This window comes from Cyprinus carpio, chromosome A16, assembly GCF_018340385.1.
Source record: "Cyprinus carpio isolate SPL01 chromosome A16, ASM1834038v1, whole genome shotgun sequence".
NCBI classification, from domain to species: domain Eukaryota; kingdom Metazoa; phylum Chordata; class Actinopteri; order Cypriniformes; family Cyprinidae; genus Cyprinus; species Cyprinus carpio.
This window is the reverse complement of record NC_056587.1, coordinates 16,002,265-16,021,759: the sequence shown is the minus strand read 5'-3', so window position 1 is coordinate 16,021,759 and position 19,495 is coordinate 16,002,265. Positions and strand designations below refer to the sequence as shown.

Below are 19,495 nucleotides of genomic sequence, written 5' to 3'. Positions count from 1 at the left end.
TAAGTCATATTGTGAGATTTAAAGGGCACAATTGCAAGCTATAGTGACAATTACAAGGAAAGAAAGTTGCAAATGTGATTCATATTTTTAGAAGTCACAATGTGAAATGTAATATTACAATTATGAGAAGTTAAGCATGTCAAAATTGTGAAAAAAAAGTAAAAAAAATTGAGAAAGTCGCAATTGCGAGAGCAAAATATAGTCACATTTTTGAGAATATGAGGTTTATGGGATATAGTAATGACACAAGATTTAAATTCATATTGCAAAGTCACATTGTGGATATTTAAAGCTGCAATTTACAAGAAAAAGTCACAAGTGCAAGAAACAATGTCATTGCGAGATGTAAAGTGATGTTGTGAAATATAAATTCAATTATGTCAATTATGGATGCAATTACCTTTTAAATTTTTACTCTGAGGTGGAAACTATGTTCATACATAACAGATCAGTGGACCAATTCACAAGCTTGCTGTTCAGGCGTAGATCTAAGTTTGAGCTGTGACATAATCTAAAGGAATTAGAAATAAAACGAACAACTAATCCACAGTGCTTTGTCTTTGACCTCAATGGCATAGCATTTAAATGCTCCAGCTGTTGGACCTTTTTTGGCATGAAGGAGAGTCTGGTTTAGCTGACTTTCCATCTTCCCAAGAAGGCACCGCAGAAATTAGAGCTGTGATTACTGGAACACTAAATCAGATGCAGCCGTTTTCACTCTGTTTCCGTGTTGATGATGAACAACACTATATAAACACATTCCCATAAATTGCAGTAGTTGCTACCTGTATATAGCATGTCACACCAGAGCATCTTGGCAAATTCTTTTCAAATGTGAATTGAATGACTCTTCAACTTCCTCTTTCTAAAAACTTCTTACTTTTCATGAAAAGATTAACTTGGAAAAGAGGAAAATAAGAGGAAAAGAAAACACCCTCCTGACTACAGATGGCACTATTGCATTAAGTTGAAGGCCAGTTTTGTGGGTCTTGCACATCACTCACACATCAAAGTGATTGACATGTTCTTTTACAGACCACTTACAAGCCTTTAATGACCTTTACAAGAGAGGGCATTGACTTCTTATATTCCTAGTTGCCTTGGAGACAAGGATCCACATGTAAATGATATGCTCTCTCAAATGAACCATCCTTGATGGTTCCTCAAAAAGCTACACTTCAATGCAGCGGTTCCTGTAAAAATAACCACTCTGTCAGTCTCCCTCTGCGGTCCCCAGGCTTTCGTTGGTTCTGCGAGCTTGGAATGCGAAATCAAATGCAGACACATCCACTGACCGAAGTATTAAAACTGATGAGTAAATGACTTTCACCGCTCCCACTTCAGGCTTTCAAGCCCCTTAACAAGTCAGTCGGTCCACAAGGGGGGAAAAAAAAGAGGCAGTAAAGTCAACGCTCAACTTTTCCACCGGACTGCATGTGAAATTATGAGACAATTGCCACGACTTAATAAACAAAAGAGATGGAAGTAGCAGCTGACCCGGCACGAGAAAATAATGCTCATTTTGTCCCGAATCCAATGTGACCGTTACAAATGAGTGCAGAAGGAAACCAGACCTCCTTTTCACAACCTTTCTCAATCTTTCCCTTTCTGCCACTTGAGAAAAACTCAGTGCTTTTGTTTTAATTACCAGCTGAGCTTTTCTGACGGTCTTGCTGTAATTGAAGGGCACGAGTCCCAGTCGGATTGTAAGGAGTGAGAGACTGCCTGCTGCTCAGCCTTCTTTTAATGGGAAGTTATGTTTCTCTCAAGTATTTCAGCAGATCCCCACAGCTGCCCAATGGGGTAGTGTGAAGCTGGGGATCTATTGCTTCTTGAAGTCTTCTGAGGGCATATTATATGACCATAGTAATGGCGATTATTATCCTCTTTATTGCTATTATTATTCAGTGGTCCAAGGGTGGTCTGAACAGGATTCTAACCGCTCATTAACTTACAGTGGCACAGAGAAGAGCTGATCTTTGGGCTGGGTGACTGAAAACAACAAGTCAAAACATTCCTAGAAAACAGGACAAGACAGAAAAAATGATCCTTTGAAATCTATGCATGAAACAGATAATTGATCAATGAAGACCCACCAAAGTATTGTTATAGTTAGTCATAAAAATGTAGTCCTTTATTTTGCTGAAAAAGAAACAGGTTCTTAGCTGATCTTCCAGCTGTGCGATTTAAAACAACTAGTCAAAACATTCCAAGAAAACTGGGCGAGACAGAAGAAATGCTCCTTGGATTTCAATGCATGAAACAGACAACTGATCAATGAAAACCCACCAAAACATTGGTATGGTTAGTGAAAAATGCAGTCTTTTATTTTGCTAAGAAAGAAACTGATTTTTAGCTGATCTTCCAACTGGTTCCTTTATTTTGCTAAGATCAGTCATGACATCAGTTTCTTGCACATACAGTAAGTACATTTCCATCTTCTCTCAGTTTACTCTCTAATCGAACTCTTATAAACTACAAGAACTGACCAAACTAGAAACATTACGTAGATTTTCCTTTTCATGCTCACTTCCATCGCAGACGCATTTGATTCCACCAATCGACCCAACGATAAGCTCTTAATAATAAATAATGGAGTGCTGAAGGTTGAATCGAGAAACTGTGTGGACTGGTTCTGGGTGTCTAATGCCTACCCGGAGACCCCAAAACAATACAAAGATGGATGAGCTGATATAGAGGTGGTTGGGTTGGGTTGGGTTGGGTGGTCTGTGGGTGGTGGTGGTGTACTCTAGTGAGCAGGGAGAGCTGCCATGGTGTTGTGGTGACAGAGATTGTGGGAAGGGGGGACAGAGCTGAGGTTTAAGACATGGTGATCTGCATGGACTCCAACATTTCCTCAACCGCCTTCACCGAGCATTTGTTCTCTTTCTTCCCACGGCCCGCCATCTAGGAGAGATAGAGAGAGAGGGGTTGATGAAGGGACATCATTCCATCTACAATGTTTTTGGACATATTATGTTGTAACACAAACACTGTGGCGCATCAGACTCCATGACATAGAAGACAAGTATTTGCGCACAATTTCCAAATCTCCTTGCAGTAGCTGCACTCCTAAAACACTTTAGACTTGTTCTAAGAGGGTGAATAGTACGTTATGACCATCATTACAAATCTCTGAAATTTAAAGCCCTATCCTGGGGTGACTAAATTAGGGAATGTACCTATTATACCTAGTACATGGGATATTTTAATATTTTATTTCCTGGAGACTCCCTAGTACACCCTTGAAGCAACCTAGGGTTGTGTTAATGTGCTAGAGTACTCAAACTTTGACAAAATTAATTCTGTGCATTTAAACATGTTCTGTCTCTTTCAGGAAAACCAAGCAAAAACTGATGAATTGTGTTGCGCTGTACCAAGCAAGTCCTCTAATCATTAGGCAGTCATGGCCTAATGGTTAGTGATTCAAACTTGTAGCCCAAAGGACACAGGATTGAGTCTCGGCATCAGCAGGGATTGTATATGGGGGGGGGGGGGGTAAATAACCAGTATTCTCTTCCACCTCCAGTCCCATGACTGTGGTGAGACCCTTGAGCAAGATACCAAACCCCCAACTGCTTCCCAGGAGCGCCGAATAAAATGACTGAGGTAAGACCCCTTGGTGTGTGTTCACTACTCACTGCTGTGTGTGCGCACTTGGATGGGTTAAATGCAGAGCAGAAATTTCGAGAATGTGACACCATACTTCTGCTACACTTCACGTCACTTCACTTCACTCACACATCACAGTTCTTGGCTCTAACTAAAGCTTATTAGCTATAAGTATTTTATATTTTAATTTAATTCTCACAACTTCATTTTTCAATTTTAAATCCACTGAAAACAAACTTACTGGATCAAAAATAAAATGGTAATGACACCTTTGTCTGCACTAGTAGAGTAATTGAGATGCCGCCGCAGATCTCTCTTCGTCTCTCCTTGTTCGCCCTATGAGAGTAAAAGGATTGGAGGGATACTATGGCCTAATGAGTCACCAACTTACAAGCTCACTCACAAAGACCCATTAGCCGACAGCCCCCATGGCCAAGCATACTTACACGCTCTTGCCACATCCGCCTGTGACTCATCTGCTAAGAGTCTGTGCCTCGCTCAAACTGGACAAATTGAGCATATCGGCCAAAGCTCACTTCTCTATCCTCCCCTACAGCAACTGAAATATTAAACCAATCCACTATCCATTAAAGTCTGTGATCCTCTCTGTTTCTCCTTATTAGTCACGTTTTTTGTTGTTGTTGTTTTTTTAAGATAAATACCTTAAAGATAAATAAGATAAATATCTTGTTTCAAAAAAAAAAAAAAAAAAAAGAACTGTGACAAATAAACTGAAGCAATTTGCGGGTTAATTAACTTTCACAACTAGTAGCCTGACACACACACACACACACACACACACACACACACACACACTAGTACTGTTAAAATTAACACGCTTTTGCATGCAATTAATTTTTTCAGTTTAATGCAAGTATTTATTGTATATGAGTCACATTTAAGAACATGTCTCTGAAATGCAGTGGTTTTCAAAACTGTCCTGGAGCACCCCAGTATTGTCTCCCTCACCTAACACACCGGATTCAACTCGTCAGCTCATTAGTAGAGACTTTAAAACATGAAATGGGTCAAAAAAGGTAAAGAGTTGTGAGAAAATATGGTGTGTGTCAGATCTGTGTCATGTTCAGCTGTAGCAGCAGCTCTTAAAGCAGCCAAGGATTCAAGGATTCAACTATATTTCATTTAAAATTTAGTGTTTGATAACTTTATTGAATTTCTGTTTATTTCCTACTTGCTGAAGGGCACAGGTAAATATGACATTTACTATAATGGGTTTATGTGAATATTAAATTAGATTAGATAGTTATTTTTTAATATTTGTTAAGTCTAAAAAAAATGTTCAATTTGGTAGCTCTCAATTATACTGTAATGTTGATTGGCCAAAGTCAATGGTTAAATATTAGGGGGAAAAACAATTTCAGAGACATCAGTAATATTGGCATCAGTGATGCTCACCTTCAGTCATAAATACGATGCCATTAAACAAATATTTAAAATATACTGTATGTTGTTTCTACATAAATTTGAAGATTAAATTGATTGGCAGCACTTATGACAGTCTCTTATGCCCATTCAGTCTGCAAAATGCAGTAAAACAGTAAAAATGTGAAATATTATTACAATTTAAATAACATTTCTATTTTAATATACTTTAAAATGCTATTTATTCCAGTGATGGCAAAGCTGATTTTTATTAGCAGTCATATCTCTCTTAACTCTTCAGTCTTCAGTTATTCTTCAGAAATCCTTTCGGTATGCCGATTTGCGTATATGCCCCACGCAAAGATGTCAAATTGTGCCAACTGAAAAACTGGCATTGACATGAATGGGAATGCTAACAGACAACTTTCTCCAGGTATTCTAGACCTCCTTTAAGGAAACATCTGCATCGTAATGGGCTGTGGATGTGCTTGTAGAAGGAAGGAGCCAGCCATCCCAATGAACTCATTGGGCAAACAGAAAGAAAGCACACAAAGTGGCCAAGAACATGGCAGTGCCGTTTCTTAGCTTTGCAGTGCAAGTAATTCATGGGTCCTGCTGGACATGTACACATACAGAGAGACAAATGTTATTTTCTTACTGGGAAACATCACTAGATTAACAGATCTGATATGTGGTCTGTGCCAGGCTGCCGTTCCCAGCATTCTTACAAAATCCCCACATTGTTGTGCAAGTGAGCGGTGTGGTTTCTTCTGAATGATGGATTCCATCACGTTTTAGATGAGTGCAAAAGTCATGGGCATCTACAAGGGGCACAGAAGACTACTCAATGCATATCATGCATTTCAAAGAAGTTAAACGTAAACATGCTGACTCAATGCCAATGTTTTCTGGGTGACTGGGTAATTGCGATTACTCACTCATGAAATTAAGCAATATGTGTGTGCCTTTTGTTTCTGAGTGTTCTATGATGGTTCGACTCTGTCGTATCACTCAATCTGCTGTGACTGAGGGCTATGGCATTACGCATCAGAAGCCCTCTGTTGCACCCTAATTCATCAGCGAAGTGAGTCATCTGTCTATATGACTATTATGAAATGTGGACTGACTCAGGCTTTGACAGCCGCTGTGGCTGAGTGATATCAGCAGTGAATTATTAGCCCTATATTGAGAGAGAAGGATGAAGTTAATGTATTTATGCTCAAAGTCAAACACAGAAAGCACTAAGAGGCAAAAGGAGTGAGTTGAGTAGAAAATGTGCCATCAAATTCAATTCAAATAATTGTCTGAAGATGTCAACCATGGCCAGAAAGTGACTTGCCAGTACCATCAAATAAAGGCATGCAAACCAACAAAGTGTGGAGGCACCGTTAACCTCCAGAAGACCTCATCAATCAAAGCTACTCTGCTAAAGGGTGACAACTTCTCTTTGAAAGACCTCAGAAGTTCTTCAAAGCAAGGAATACAACAGTTTATGCTGACCTCCCAATACAACCAAGGTGCTTTCAGGTAGAGTAAACAAGGTTTAGGATAAATGGCTTATTCTGAACAGGCTTGGGTTAATTCTTTCGTGCATATTCAAAGCGGTTTCGCCGTATCTGCGTCACTAGAGGACACACATGATTCTAGCACAGCATTTCAAGGTTTCAGCCTTCTCTTATAAGCAACATCAAAGTCTCTGACTCATCTTGTATGTCAAAAAAATCTGTGTATCATATGCAATACCTCCCAAGCACCAACACTGTCAGCAGATATCTTGTTTTGACAAAACACCGTACCTGTACATAACACCTTGTCTTAAAGTTGCACGAAGTGACCATCAATCAGCCAGTCAATCAAAACGTATTCTATGTAACAAAACCACATGAAGCATGATTTCTTTTCAATGAGATTTCACTGTGGGAGGGACTACCAGGCACTACATGACAAAAATAGGAACTTAGCACCATCACAAAGTCTTGACACAAAATGCTACTGATGCTATGGTTAGGACACAGTGTCAGAATGGCTGGCATCCATAAGCAATGACGTTCTCGTGAGTAAAGTCTCTCCTGAGGCATACAGATCAGTAAATGGGAGGAATCTAGAAAGATACTGGTGATTGTGTGAAGCAAGACAGAAGGAACGAAAGGAACATTAATATCCGTTATTGGGTGGTCTGGAAATTCCAACAGAAACCCGGCCAAGTTTTAAACCACCCTGAGGCTAAGAGACCACAAAGTCGATATGTTACTTTTGAAAGTGGAAAACAGTCCACTTCAGTCCAGTCCAGTTCAGTTTAAAAAATCTTTTAAAAAGAAACAATGCACATTTTATTGGCCCCTTTTGCATTAATGGCATAGCTGACCCAAAAATAAAAATTGTCAATCTTTACTCATGTCCAAACCTGTAGAACACAGAAGCTATTCTGAAAAAGGTCTCAGTATTATAAAAGTCAAATGAATCCAAAGTTGTTCTGGACCTCATTGGCTTCTATTGTATGGACAACAGATTAAAATAGTATTTTTGTGTGTGTTCTATAAAAGAGTTAAAGTCATGAGGGTGTGTAAGCGATGACAGTTTTCATTTTTGGATGAACTATGCCTTTAACGGCAAGATCTAGTTTATTCTAATCAGACTGGACTTGTGGTAACTCCTCTTTGGAACTGAGATGCCCACCAACATGTCAAAGGAAGGGGGCTCCATCAATAGTGTGTGACAGGAGCCCTCCAACCACACAGGAAACACTCAAAGGGTACACTTGTGTGTGTGTGTGTGTGGGCCCTGACGACCCTACTTGCTGACTAAGGGCCCCTTTATTACACTTTTAACTGTCAATCCTTAAAAAAACAATGTATACCACCCTGATGGCAGTTACGATTTCTTATATAGTATTTATGTTCTGTGTACCATGGCAACAGTATAAACCGCTTTAGTGATACCATGCGCACTGCACTTCACATTTTCCTCTCTTCTGCTATCATTATTGCCTCCCTTTGCAGCCGTGGTGTGCACGCTGCATATTTTCCCCTTGCTAACTCCCGAGGCCTGTGTTTGGCACCAGCTGTTCTGCTTCATAGGGATAGTGGCGCTTTAACATGCAGACATAGAAAACAGCTGCGTAACACAATGCCAGGCCCTGTGGGCTTAAGTCAACACATTAGCTTTACTCTGCCCAGGCACGCGTGTTCAGCACAGACCCAGCGTGAAGGCATGGCATACGCTCACTGTCTGGGGATGTACTTCACTGTCTGTATATCAGACTGCGCCTGAACTACTGGCACTGCCAGTAACTATGACTAGGTAGAGATTTTGCTATACCACGGTATATCTGTGGCATGATTTAAAGGATCAAAACATCAAACAGAACTCTGTAATTAGTTAATGCCACTTGATGAAAAAAAAAAGAGTGATAAATACACTAACATTCAAAAGTTTTTTTTTTTTTTAATTAAAATCTATATATAAAAATTCCAGTGCTGGCAAAGCAGAATTTTCAGCAGCTAATACTCCAGTCTTAAGTGTAATAAAAAAGGATTATAATATGTTGATTTAGTGCTTAAATAACATTTCTTATTGTTGCTGTGATATGTTTAATATGTCCATTCTGAATAAAAGTTTTAAAAAATATAAATTAAAAAATATTAAAATAAAAGTAGAAAAAAATATTGCTGACTCCAAAGTTTCTTAAATGGAAGTGTATAATACATAATATAATGTGTCATTTTAAATATAATATACGTGTGTGTGTGTGTGTGTGTGTATATGTGTATATATATATATATATATATATATATATATATATATATATATACACCCACATATATATTATATATATATATATATATATATATATACACACACACACAATATTTAAAACATTAAATATATTTATAAAGTGTTTCAGAAAAAAACTAAATGCAATATCAGCTGATAAATTATTCAGTTACTAGTAACTCATGCACTCTTCTTACCTGATAGGCTCTGCTAATCTGAGAAGCGGCCCACGCGGCATACTTCACATTGTCTTTCTTCACCTTTGCGCTAACTTTTGGGCTGGCAGCGACGTGACTGGCCGACTGTGGAAGAAGGGCCAACAAACAAAAGTGAGATGGACCACAGTGTTGGGGGAAACACAAAGATTAGACTATCACCATTTCTGCAAAGCGTCAAAAAAAGAGTCATGAGATAAATACCCGTCGACTCCCACTTAAAGGCCACATAATGGAAGGGTGGCTAAACCCTGATGGCAATGAAGGGTATTTTTTAAATGGTGGAAAATATGATGGGTTTGAGCCTGGTTCAGTAGTGAAAAAAGTCAGGGAGCTCTGTTAACGCAGCTTGATGTGTCTCGCATCAGAGATAGGATAGGCAGTGCTGACAGGCCTGGGAGTATCAGGGAGGTGGCGTGTGAATGGCATAGCGCAACGTGAATCATGCTCTCCAGCCACTACAAGATCTCCGTTCCACAACCACAAATCCTCCATCTTTCCCTCGTTATTGCTATTAGACCCGCTCAGCAGAGCTCGCAGGACTCTGTCGGCTAGCATGAAAGCCCTTCCCCATGGATGTGCTGAAACTTTAACTGCACACCAATCAACCTCATCTCTGCTTCTGGCAGCAAATCCCTTGGCTTCTGCAGTTTGGGGTGTCTAAGGTTGGTGAGATGCGGCTGTTAAGGAAAAATTTTGGTCACTTGAGTCACAATCTGTATTCATTTTTATACTATTTTTTGGCAAAAATGTCCTTTGAATTTAGTCAGTATGGTCATTTATTCATCAGTTTTACTGTTGATGAAAATATTTCACCTGACAAGAAAAAAAATTAAAAGTGACAAGTGAAAAATTACAGCAAATATTCAAACATTTTATATGCTATTATTTTAGTTATTTATATACTAATATAGTGTTTATTAATATTTTTAATTATTATTATATTTTATAGAATTTAAATAGAGAAAAATTTAAAAATAAATAAATAAATAAATAAATAAATGAAGAGATTTTACTGCTTTTTATTTAGAAAAAAAATCTTAAAACTCATCAACGAAAGAATCTAATGCTTCAATCTTGAAAAATGACCTATACTACATATATACAAGTCTTTTTGGGACATTGGATTACACAGTTTTCACTCAGGAGCCTTTTTTTTTTTTACCCTAGTTCTCCAGGCGTTTTTGGATTTTTTTTTTAAATTTTTTATGTGATTTGTTTTTTTTATATATATTTCTATTTAGCTTTATTTTTATTTTACTTTTTACAATTTTAGTACTTCAACATAAATTTATTTTACTTCAGCTATATTAGCCTTATTTTAATTATTCTTTATAAATAACTTTTGTAAACAATGACACAAAAAAATCGTTTTTCGCTACATGACCGGTAACAGGCTCTTGGTTTTGTTGTACTGACCGACATCCTGCTATTGCCGGCCTCACGTGCAAATCGCACATCAAAGATGTGATGACTGTCATGGTTCTGTGTTTGAACTACTGAAGCTTGCGTGTGTGTGTGTGTACGTTTGAACAGAGGGCCTGTGTGTGGCTCCCTGTGCACCCTCTGTCGGCCTTCTGCCCCTGGCTGGCTGTTTGTGTTCATATGTCAGGAGTCACTTACAAATGATGCATTGGTGTTAATGGACAACTTCCTATTTAAATAAATACAGATGAAAGGCTTATTCAGCGCACATATTGCCTGAACCTATCCAGCAGAGCTACGTGTGATGGTGTGGTTGCCATTTCTCTACCATTCTTTTATTGTCAAAGGTTTGTTTATCTCTGGAATAAACAGAGAAATGTCCTACAAAGGTCCGGCGGGTTACGTTACAGCAAAAAAAAAAATTGCAAGTCAGAGTTTTTCCAACACAGGGACTGGAAACATCAACTTCGGCTGCCCCCATGTGAACCAATCACAGCCTCTGGATCCATTCACTTGCATTAAAAAAAAGAGAAAAGAAAAAGAGAAGGTGTCTGTTTTCTGAACAACTCACCATGTAAAGGCCAAACAAGGCCCTCATGTTTCTGTTGTTAAGCTTCAGTGCCTGCGCAAAATACTTCCTGGCCAGCTCGAGGTTTTCCAGACCTCCCTGGGTGTACTTTACCTGAGGGAGATTGCAGAGGAAACCGAAAGGTGATGTTGTGTTATAGGCACACTTATTGCTGACATGAGATCTAAATAAACAGGAAAATCCTATACAAGCATACAACATGATGGATGCAGCTAGTCATAGAGTGCAAAAGGGCCAAAGTTTTGGCTTATAGGACAATGTGTTTTCTGTCCACATTACAAGTGTAATGATGCAAAGCAACAAAAATCAAACCCTAGAATACACTGCATGTTTAATAACATGTGGATAAAGATGTTGAACCAATGAGATTTTACAGTGGGTTGGAAAACCCATTTAAATGGAAGAAAAAAATGTGGTCTTGGTTAAGGTTGGTTAGGGGGGAAAAAAACTTGGATTAACATAGCAGATATAAAATGATATGACTAAGATAAGAGTAACCGATGCCAACATTTATGTCTGTATATAGACTTCTTTCTAAATCCATCAACAATATGCTGCAACTTTTGATCTATTTTAACAGTAAATTATGTGATCAAAATATAAAAACATATTCAAACATAAGATCATACACAAAAAATAAAAATACAACTTAATAGTTTGATTCAGATCATGGATTGTTAGATATAAAACCATGATATGATATTTTGGGAAGATCGCCCCACTCCTAAGTTTGTGTATTTTTTTTAATGTATTTTCTTATCTTTGGCGAAGGCATAATTATACTCAACAATTTAAAAAGTATTGCTTCAATTTTTTCTGAAAGAATGTTTAAAATTTTCTTCTTCTAAAAAAAAAAATTTATTTCAGGCAGGAAGAGAGAAAGCTACTATACCTCGCCGTACTGTTCACAGTACAGGTGATTGTGTGGATTCGTCATCATCAGCTCTTCAAGACAAAATGCAGCTTTTGCATAACTGTGGGAATGAAATGAGAGAGAGAGAAAAAATGGAGAACATAGAAAACACTCCCAGTAGCTTTGTGGCTGATTAAGCAACGTGAAGCTCAGTCTCGTTGACAGTCGGGAGACATGACAGTCTGAGGTTTCCCTTTCATCAGCTTTTATGGAGGGTTAATGGAAATCTGTGTATGAACACCCATATGGTGAAATGATGAATAAAGCTTTGCAACAGAGGTGGCAATTATGGCCTAGATTCACCATGGCCTCTTTTTTAGAAGGCCAAAGATGAATCTGGTCTACCAATCTGTCCCTGGGTTCTTCATTGACATCTCAAGACTGTCCTAAGGTCATTCTCAAGAGCAGTCCTCAAATGAGATCACTGCTAAGCCGTTGACCTCACACTAATTTACAGTTTCATGTCTCAGACACTCTCTCCCTTATAAGTACATAACATTGGCCTGCACATTTCCCCAATGCTCCCACCAAAAAACCAAACAATTTCAAAAAGAACTTCAGGACTATTACGACAAAGCCGCAAGACACAAAAATGAACCAAATGTGTCCAAAAACTGTGGATGGGGTTGAAAGGCTCGTTACCGCCTCAAGTCCCCAAAACCGCATGGCTTTTTTAGCTACTGTTAGCAAACTTTCTGTCTCGTTCGGTGCGAGGTCCACACATCGAGGCCCACACTGTACGTGCTCACGCACACATATCAACTTATCACAACACATCAAATTGTATAACAGAGCTGGAGCGCGTCCAATCGAGTTATAGATGCTAATCTTACGACTGGCAGGAAAAAACGTGTTGACGTAAACAAGATTTTTTTCTGGTGGAAAAAGACTGTTGGCGTTGCTGACTCGCACAAGATGATGAGTCTATCTAGCCTTTTAGGAAATGTTCAAGGGACATTGAATACAAAGAGAGGAGAGTGAGAGTGAGAGAACATCACAGACAGTCAGAGAGGTTGGAGGAGTGAGCCAGTGAGATCAGGCCACTCAGAAGTTTGAAGGCTGCTTGCAATTACCATTTCCTCTTCGTAAAGACTTTCAGATGTGCTTCTGCCATGGCCTAAACTGTGGCGGAGCAATGCAAAGAGTGAGAGAGACACAAACATACACAGAGAAAGCAAGGGAGGCATCAATCCACATCACTTCTGAACTCAACGCCCAATATCTGAGCATTCAATATCCACCACCAACTTTACCAGTCCTCCATTTGAAATATGACAGCACATTTCTGTCTCAGTTGGAAAAAAAAATAAAAATTTTGATTTGATTTTGTCAAAATCACAATCTTGACTTTATATCCCAAAATGCTAATTTTATATTTTACAATGTGATTTTAATTTGTAGATAACTTTAGATCATCATTGTAAGATGTTAAGTCACATTTTGAGAAATAAAGCCACATTGGGAAATATAAATTCACATTTTTAGGTTTAAAATCAAATTGAAGGCAGGGATATTAAAAAATTGTGTTACTTAAAAAAAACAAAATGACAATAAAAAGAATACAGACATACTAAAAAAAAAAATAAAAAAAAAAACTAAACATACATACATACTAAATAGCCATAATAATACATAAAAAAAAATTCTCTCACACACATTGAGAGATCTCAAGTCTCAATTTTGAGAAATTAAGGTGCAATTACTTTTTTCAATGGCCTAAACGTGCTTCCATCTCCTGATGAACCTGCAAACCTAAAACTAGCAATGGTTTAGGGTGACCGACTAATTGTCCAACAACCAACAAGTCAATTAGTGATGTAAACTAATGAGTTTATCAAGACTTTCTTTTCTAGTACGCTCACGCTTCATCTAAGTGATTTTGACAGAATCACATCTAATCTGTTTGGTTCACATGACCAGCCAGTGTAACTATGCAGAGCTCACTTAAGACCAGCTAGTTCTACAGATAGCAGCCTACACCTAGCACATAATTCACCAAAGAAACCACTTTGATATATTTATTTACCAAAGTGATAATTGGTTTAATCATCATTAAAAAGCATGATCCACTAGTGCCCTATTTGTCCTACGGACTTTGTGTAGATAGCCGCCTGTCATAGCTGTTTAATCAACTGGTAGGGTGACGTTTGTTTGTCTTCATCTTGTTTTGACTGGTTGGGAGAATGGGTGCCACCTCATTCTCTTGGGAATTTCTCTTTTTCCTCTTTCTCCTGTTCTTTCACAGCATGGAAGAGAGATGTGATAATGCAGGCTTTGCCGGAAGAGGAGGGGAAGGGAAAAAGCGAGTCTGTGACCTGAAATAAAGAACAGAATAAGAAAGGGGAAGAAAGAAAAAGAGTGACATTGACAAGACCTATAGATAGGGGGGTGTCAGAGAATGGTGTGATATTAGAAAAGTTGGGCTAAGCGGGCAGATAATCCTCTCACCCCTGGATTTCCTCTGTCTGCTACAGCAATAAAGCCCTTTACAGAAAACCGTGAGGTATCTAATAAGCGGTGCTCTCACAGAGCGACTGCATTCCTACAGCTAGCGCCCTCCAACCGGGACAACCAACTTTTTCTCTCTCACACACACATACTAACACCCCGTAGCCCCCCTCGTGGACAATAAGACCAAAACAATTAAAGAAGGATGGAGGAGAGAAGACAAAGTAAGTTTCCTACAATCCTGATGCCTGGCAGAAAGTAACCCCTGGCAAAAGAGCTATCAGCAGGGGAGCGCACTCTTATCCCAGGAGTTGGAGAGGGAGCTCAAGAAACAAATCCTATTATGGCCCTACTCCATAGGACAAACAGACACGGAGCTTTAAGCAAGGCCCCTGGCTGAGACTGGCATTTCACTGTCTTTTACTCCAGAGGGTCCCACAGCTCTGCAGCAACCGTTGCACGTCAACCGAAGGTCCTGAGAATGACCTGCAAGATGCTGGTGAATGCGACCTCGTAACCCTTGTAAACATCACATTCCATACAGACAACTTCTGGACATTTTACTGATGCATTGGTAACTGATTAATCACTTTTAGCTGATTCAATTATTCTGATGAGACAAAATTATATATCTTACATTTATAGTTTAGGCAGGAAAAACTCATCATGTCTATGAGAAAGATGCTAGATTCTACATTGTGTAACTATACACTCAATGCAGTCAATCTGAAAACTAAACAACACACTAAAGTCAATTTGTTGATATTTATAATGCTAACAGTTTCTAAGTGTAACAAATAGGAAAAATAGCAGGCACAATTAAAAATCCATCATTGATTGATACTGATAAGAAATATCTATAATAACATCTAACAACTGAAATGGTGAAAAAAGAGCATTAACATTGACATTCTGATTGAATTAACTACTGTTTCTGTTTATTTTACTTACTAATTTTTACTCTTTGAACACGTTAAAATTAATCTTATATTTTCCATCAGATTCCTATAATGAATTCATCTGAGCTAACTGAAACCCTGTTGGCAGATATTATTGAATACCTTTTCCTTGTTTTGCCATAATATTATTATATATTTATATATATATATATATATATATATATATATATATATATATATATATATATATATATATATATATATATATATATACACACACACACACACTTTTTTTTCTCAGAAATGTGTACACATTCTAGTTACATTGTTTCTGTATGTCAGTTTGACAATTTAATTAACCCTCATGTTCTATGAACTTCTTGTAAATATTAAAAAAAGAATCAACAAAAGAAATTAGGAAAGAAATCATTACTCATGCTCATTGATGTAGAGTTCTGACAGCTCATGCCAAGCTTCCTGGTCTCCCACAAACCTGCAGGACAGAGTAGTGGTAGTTAGCACATCAGAAAGGCCACTGTGGACAAAAGGGGGGTCAGGGAAAGGCTTGGGGGCCAACTCAATCAAATGCAAAACCCCTTTTAATTAAAAAATGGAGGGGAAATGGGGGGGGGGGGTTCTAAATCCTCTTGTAAAACACTCACTGCTCCAGATATTCGTTGAGCTCGCGGATGGCCTCACTGCTTTTGCCCTGTGCTCGCAGGATGGAGATCTTGCGCTTCCTTGCTGCCTGTTGGGTTAACATCAACAGAGGATTAGGGCTTTAGAGTTTCAAGTGTTTGTTAGCAACAGAAAAGAGCAAAGAGTGAAATAAAGAGGCATGTGTAAATGATCATAGTATTGTGAGAGCTGAAGGAATCTCCAGAATCCCCTGGGGTTCTGCTGATCAAACTCTGAAAACAACAGGGACAGCAAAGGCATCACAGTCTAACAGAGTTGGATTTTACCTACATGTTATGAGTTTTGATCAGACAAATGATGATTCTGAGATTTACACTGTGGACTGTTTCCACATTGACTGTGGAAACGCAGTGCTATTTTGGCCTGGTGCTACAGGGCCGAGGCTATTTGCCCCGCTCGGCCCGTTTAAAGCACTGGCTCGACAGTGGAAAAGCAGCTACTGTGTCTTACAACACCCTAAAAGCATCAATCCTTTTTTCATGAATTCTGAAACAGGACTTCATAGAGGAGAAATAAATGTTGTCAGTCGTTGGGCAGAAGTGCATGTGCAGTTCTTTTTTTCCTCCCCTGAGGCAGTGTTATAATAAACAGCCTTGCACCATCAAATTGTCCCAGATGACATTTCCTTGAAAGCCTATTATTACTGCATTCAAGTCATAAGTAATATAACAGCAGATACCGAGAAGTAATGTCTTTATCAGATTAGAAAGCCTGTAGATTCTGGCGCATGAGCATCAGCGAGGATGCTGCTTACATAAGGAAGCGCAAGTAAAGACCCATTTCAAGTGGTGAAAATAACACATTGCCAAAGAGCCATGGGCCATATGCATTCACATAAACTTACAAAGCCTAGCCTGTATCAGCCACAAATAACGTCCGCCTTTTTCCAACGCAGAAGCAATCTTCAGGCGGATTAGAATCTCATCAATCTGAATCAGAAAGTATTACGCCAGGTTCGACGACTTTTCCAGGAGCGGCTCTTTTTTCCCTTCACTGGTGAAAGGAGAGCAAAGAGCAGAAGCTTTACCGTTAAAAGTGCCCCAGATATTATTTATGAACTGGCACTAGATAGAGTAGGTCTTCCCTACTACCACAGCATGGACCAAACTCCATCAAGCCGGGCATGAGTCACGTCTGAAAAGCCATAAATCTGGAACTGCTATGATACCACTGCCACTCCAAATCCACTTATCCATCAACCAGGCGGCCAGACGAACCTGCTTCACTGGCTGCTCGAGCTAAAGAATTGATGAACTGCCAAACCCCTACTGTACGCAAGTCTGATAGTACTTACTGGATCAGCGGAAGACATGGTTTCACATTACCGGGCTGGAGATGACAGGTGAAATAAGGCTATAGCTACAACCTCAAGCTGTTTGGATTACTGTACGAGTTCTGTATCGCTTTATAACTTTATCCTAACAAAAGTATTTAAAGAAACTGTGGAACGGAATCAAACGGCAATTCCAAATAGTTTAAGCTATCAAATTTTATTGTTAATGTTCAGTTTCTGCCAAAGAACTGATTTCTTTGTACTCGGTACTGAACAAGGCGGAAGACTATTTGCAACCTCAGGTTATTTACTCGGGCCCCATATCTGTCTTTCGTTTCCTCTTAGCGCACTTGGCACCAACAGAAAAATACAGAGGCTGGAAGACCAGAGAGTCTTACAAAGCTTTATTAAACAATGAACTATTCCAAACCATTTCAGTGTCTTTATATCTTTTCCTCCCACTTGTTTCTTTCAATGTGATCTAGGGAAGGCCAGCATTTCATTTTCATTCTCTTCGCGATTCTTTCTTCTTAAGCATTTCTGAGTGGCTCTCACCATGAAGGACCTGGCTGCTTCTATCAACCCCTGGCTCCACTTTCAGACTGCTGTTGAGAGCCCACCTTCAGGAATTTCAAAGACAAACGTCGTTCCCACAGGGTGAAGAGGAGAGTTGACTCTCAGTGCTGTGGTGTACCGACACGACCTGACTTCAAAATCATCCTTAAGTAAGAGAATTACCTGCTACTGGTTTCAACATATGCAGACAAAATCTACAATCTTAGGAATGGCTTAAGATAAAAATGATCAGTAGCAGTCAACAAGTTATATCTAACTGTTCAAAAGGTTTAGAATAACTGTCTCACGAATTGCCATTTCAAAGAATAAGGTTGTACTAACTGTATGAAAGTCCAAATTCATGAGAACACACAAATCTCCTGAAGCAATGTTAAAAGAAAGTTCAGTCAAAAATGACATTCTATCATCATTTACTCATTATCATGTCTCTTTTTATTTTGAAGAATGTTTCAGCTGTGCTTTTCTATATAAATGAAAGTTAAAAATGAAAAATGAAACTTAATGGACAGAAAAAGTAGTTTCTTTTAGTGTTGTACAGAAAAATGAATGTCAGACAGTTTTCTAAAAAATGTACGAAAGAAGAAAAAAATGAAAAATGGACCAAAACAGTGTCAGTTCAGAAGAAATCTGTTTGACCTTTCCAAACGCCATCTTTGTTCTGCGCTGTAATTGCATGTAATTCTAGGGGTCAACCTCATGAGGATTCTCATTGACCTCAATTGCTTTCACAAGCACAACCATGTTTATCCTGCTGAATTACAGACAGAGTTAGAGTGCTGAAATTCAGTGAATGCAGTAAGCCTGCTATGTCAATCAGTGTTAAAATAAACAGCTTGTTAACATTATATTTAAGTGTTCAGCAATGGCCACTGTTTTAGGTGAGTAAAGGTAGACCACTTCAAAGATAGACAGATGGATAGAATGAGCAATAGATGGACAGACAGAAGAAACAACAGATGGATAGTTGGAATGAATGACAGATAGACCAAAACATACAGATACATAGAATGAACGAGCAATAGTTAGATTGACAGAACGACAGATAGAATGATAGAACGATAGATAGAACGACAGAACAACAGATATACAGACAGACAGACAGACAGACAGATAGACAGATAGACAGATAGACAGATAGATAGATGTTAGTGAGCACTTCTCCTTTGCCGAGATAATGCATCCACCTCACAGGTGTGGCATATCAAGATGCTGATTAGACAGCATGATTATTGCACAGGTGTGCCTTAGGCTGCCCACAATAAAAGGCCACTCTAAAATGTTCAGTTTTACTGTATTGTGGGGTCCGTGGGGGTCCGAAAACCAGTCAGTATCTGGTGTGACCACCATTTGTCTCACGCAGTGCAACACATCTTCTTTGCATAGAGTTGATCAGGTTGTTGATTGTGGCCTGTGGAATGTTGGTCCACTCCTCTTGAATGGCTGGGCGAACTGTAACACACTGTCGTATACGCCGATCCAAAGCATCCCAAACATGCTCAATGGGTGACATGTCCGGTGAGTATGCTGGCCATGCAAGAACTGGGATGTTTTCAGCTTCCAGGAATTGTGTACAGATCCTTGCAACATGGGGCCGTGCATTATCATGCTGCAACATGATGTAATGGTCGTGGATGAATGGCACAACAATGGGCCTCAGAATCTTGTCAAGGTATCTCTGTGCATTCAAAA

The 19,495-nt window shown here is 38.9% G+C and overlaps 1 protein-coding gene across 1 annotated transcript in view; it reads right to left on the bottom strand.

The window, feature by feature from the left end:
* Positions 1-2,300: 2,300 nt before the first annotated feature.
* LOC109105418 (ER membrane protein complex subunit 2) overlaps positions 2,301-19,495 on the bottom strand; it is a 29,464-nt gene continuing 12,269 nt past the window's right edge. The window contains exons 6-11 of the mRNA XM_042772946.1: positions 15,921-16,006; positions 15,692-15,751; positions 11,891-11,972; positions 10,981-11,091; positions 8,967-9,071; positions 2,301-2,907 (exon numbers count right to left, since the gene is read on the bottom strand). Of these exons, the coding sequence (XP_042628880.1) occupies positions 2,821-2,907; positions 8,967-9,071; positions 10,981-11,091; positions 11,891-11,972; positions 15,692-15,751; positions 15,921-16,006 (531 nt within the window). The 3' untranslated portion in view covers positions 2,301-2,820. The remainder of the gene's footprint in view (positions 2,908-8,966; positions 9,072-10,980; positions 11,092-11,890; positions 11,973-15,691; positions 15,752-15,920; positions 16,007-19,495) is intronic.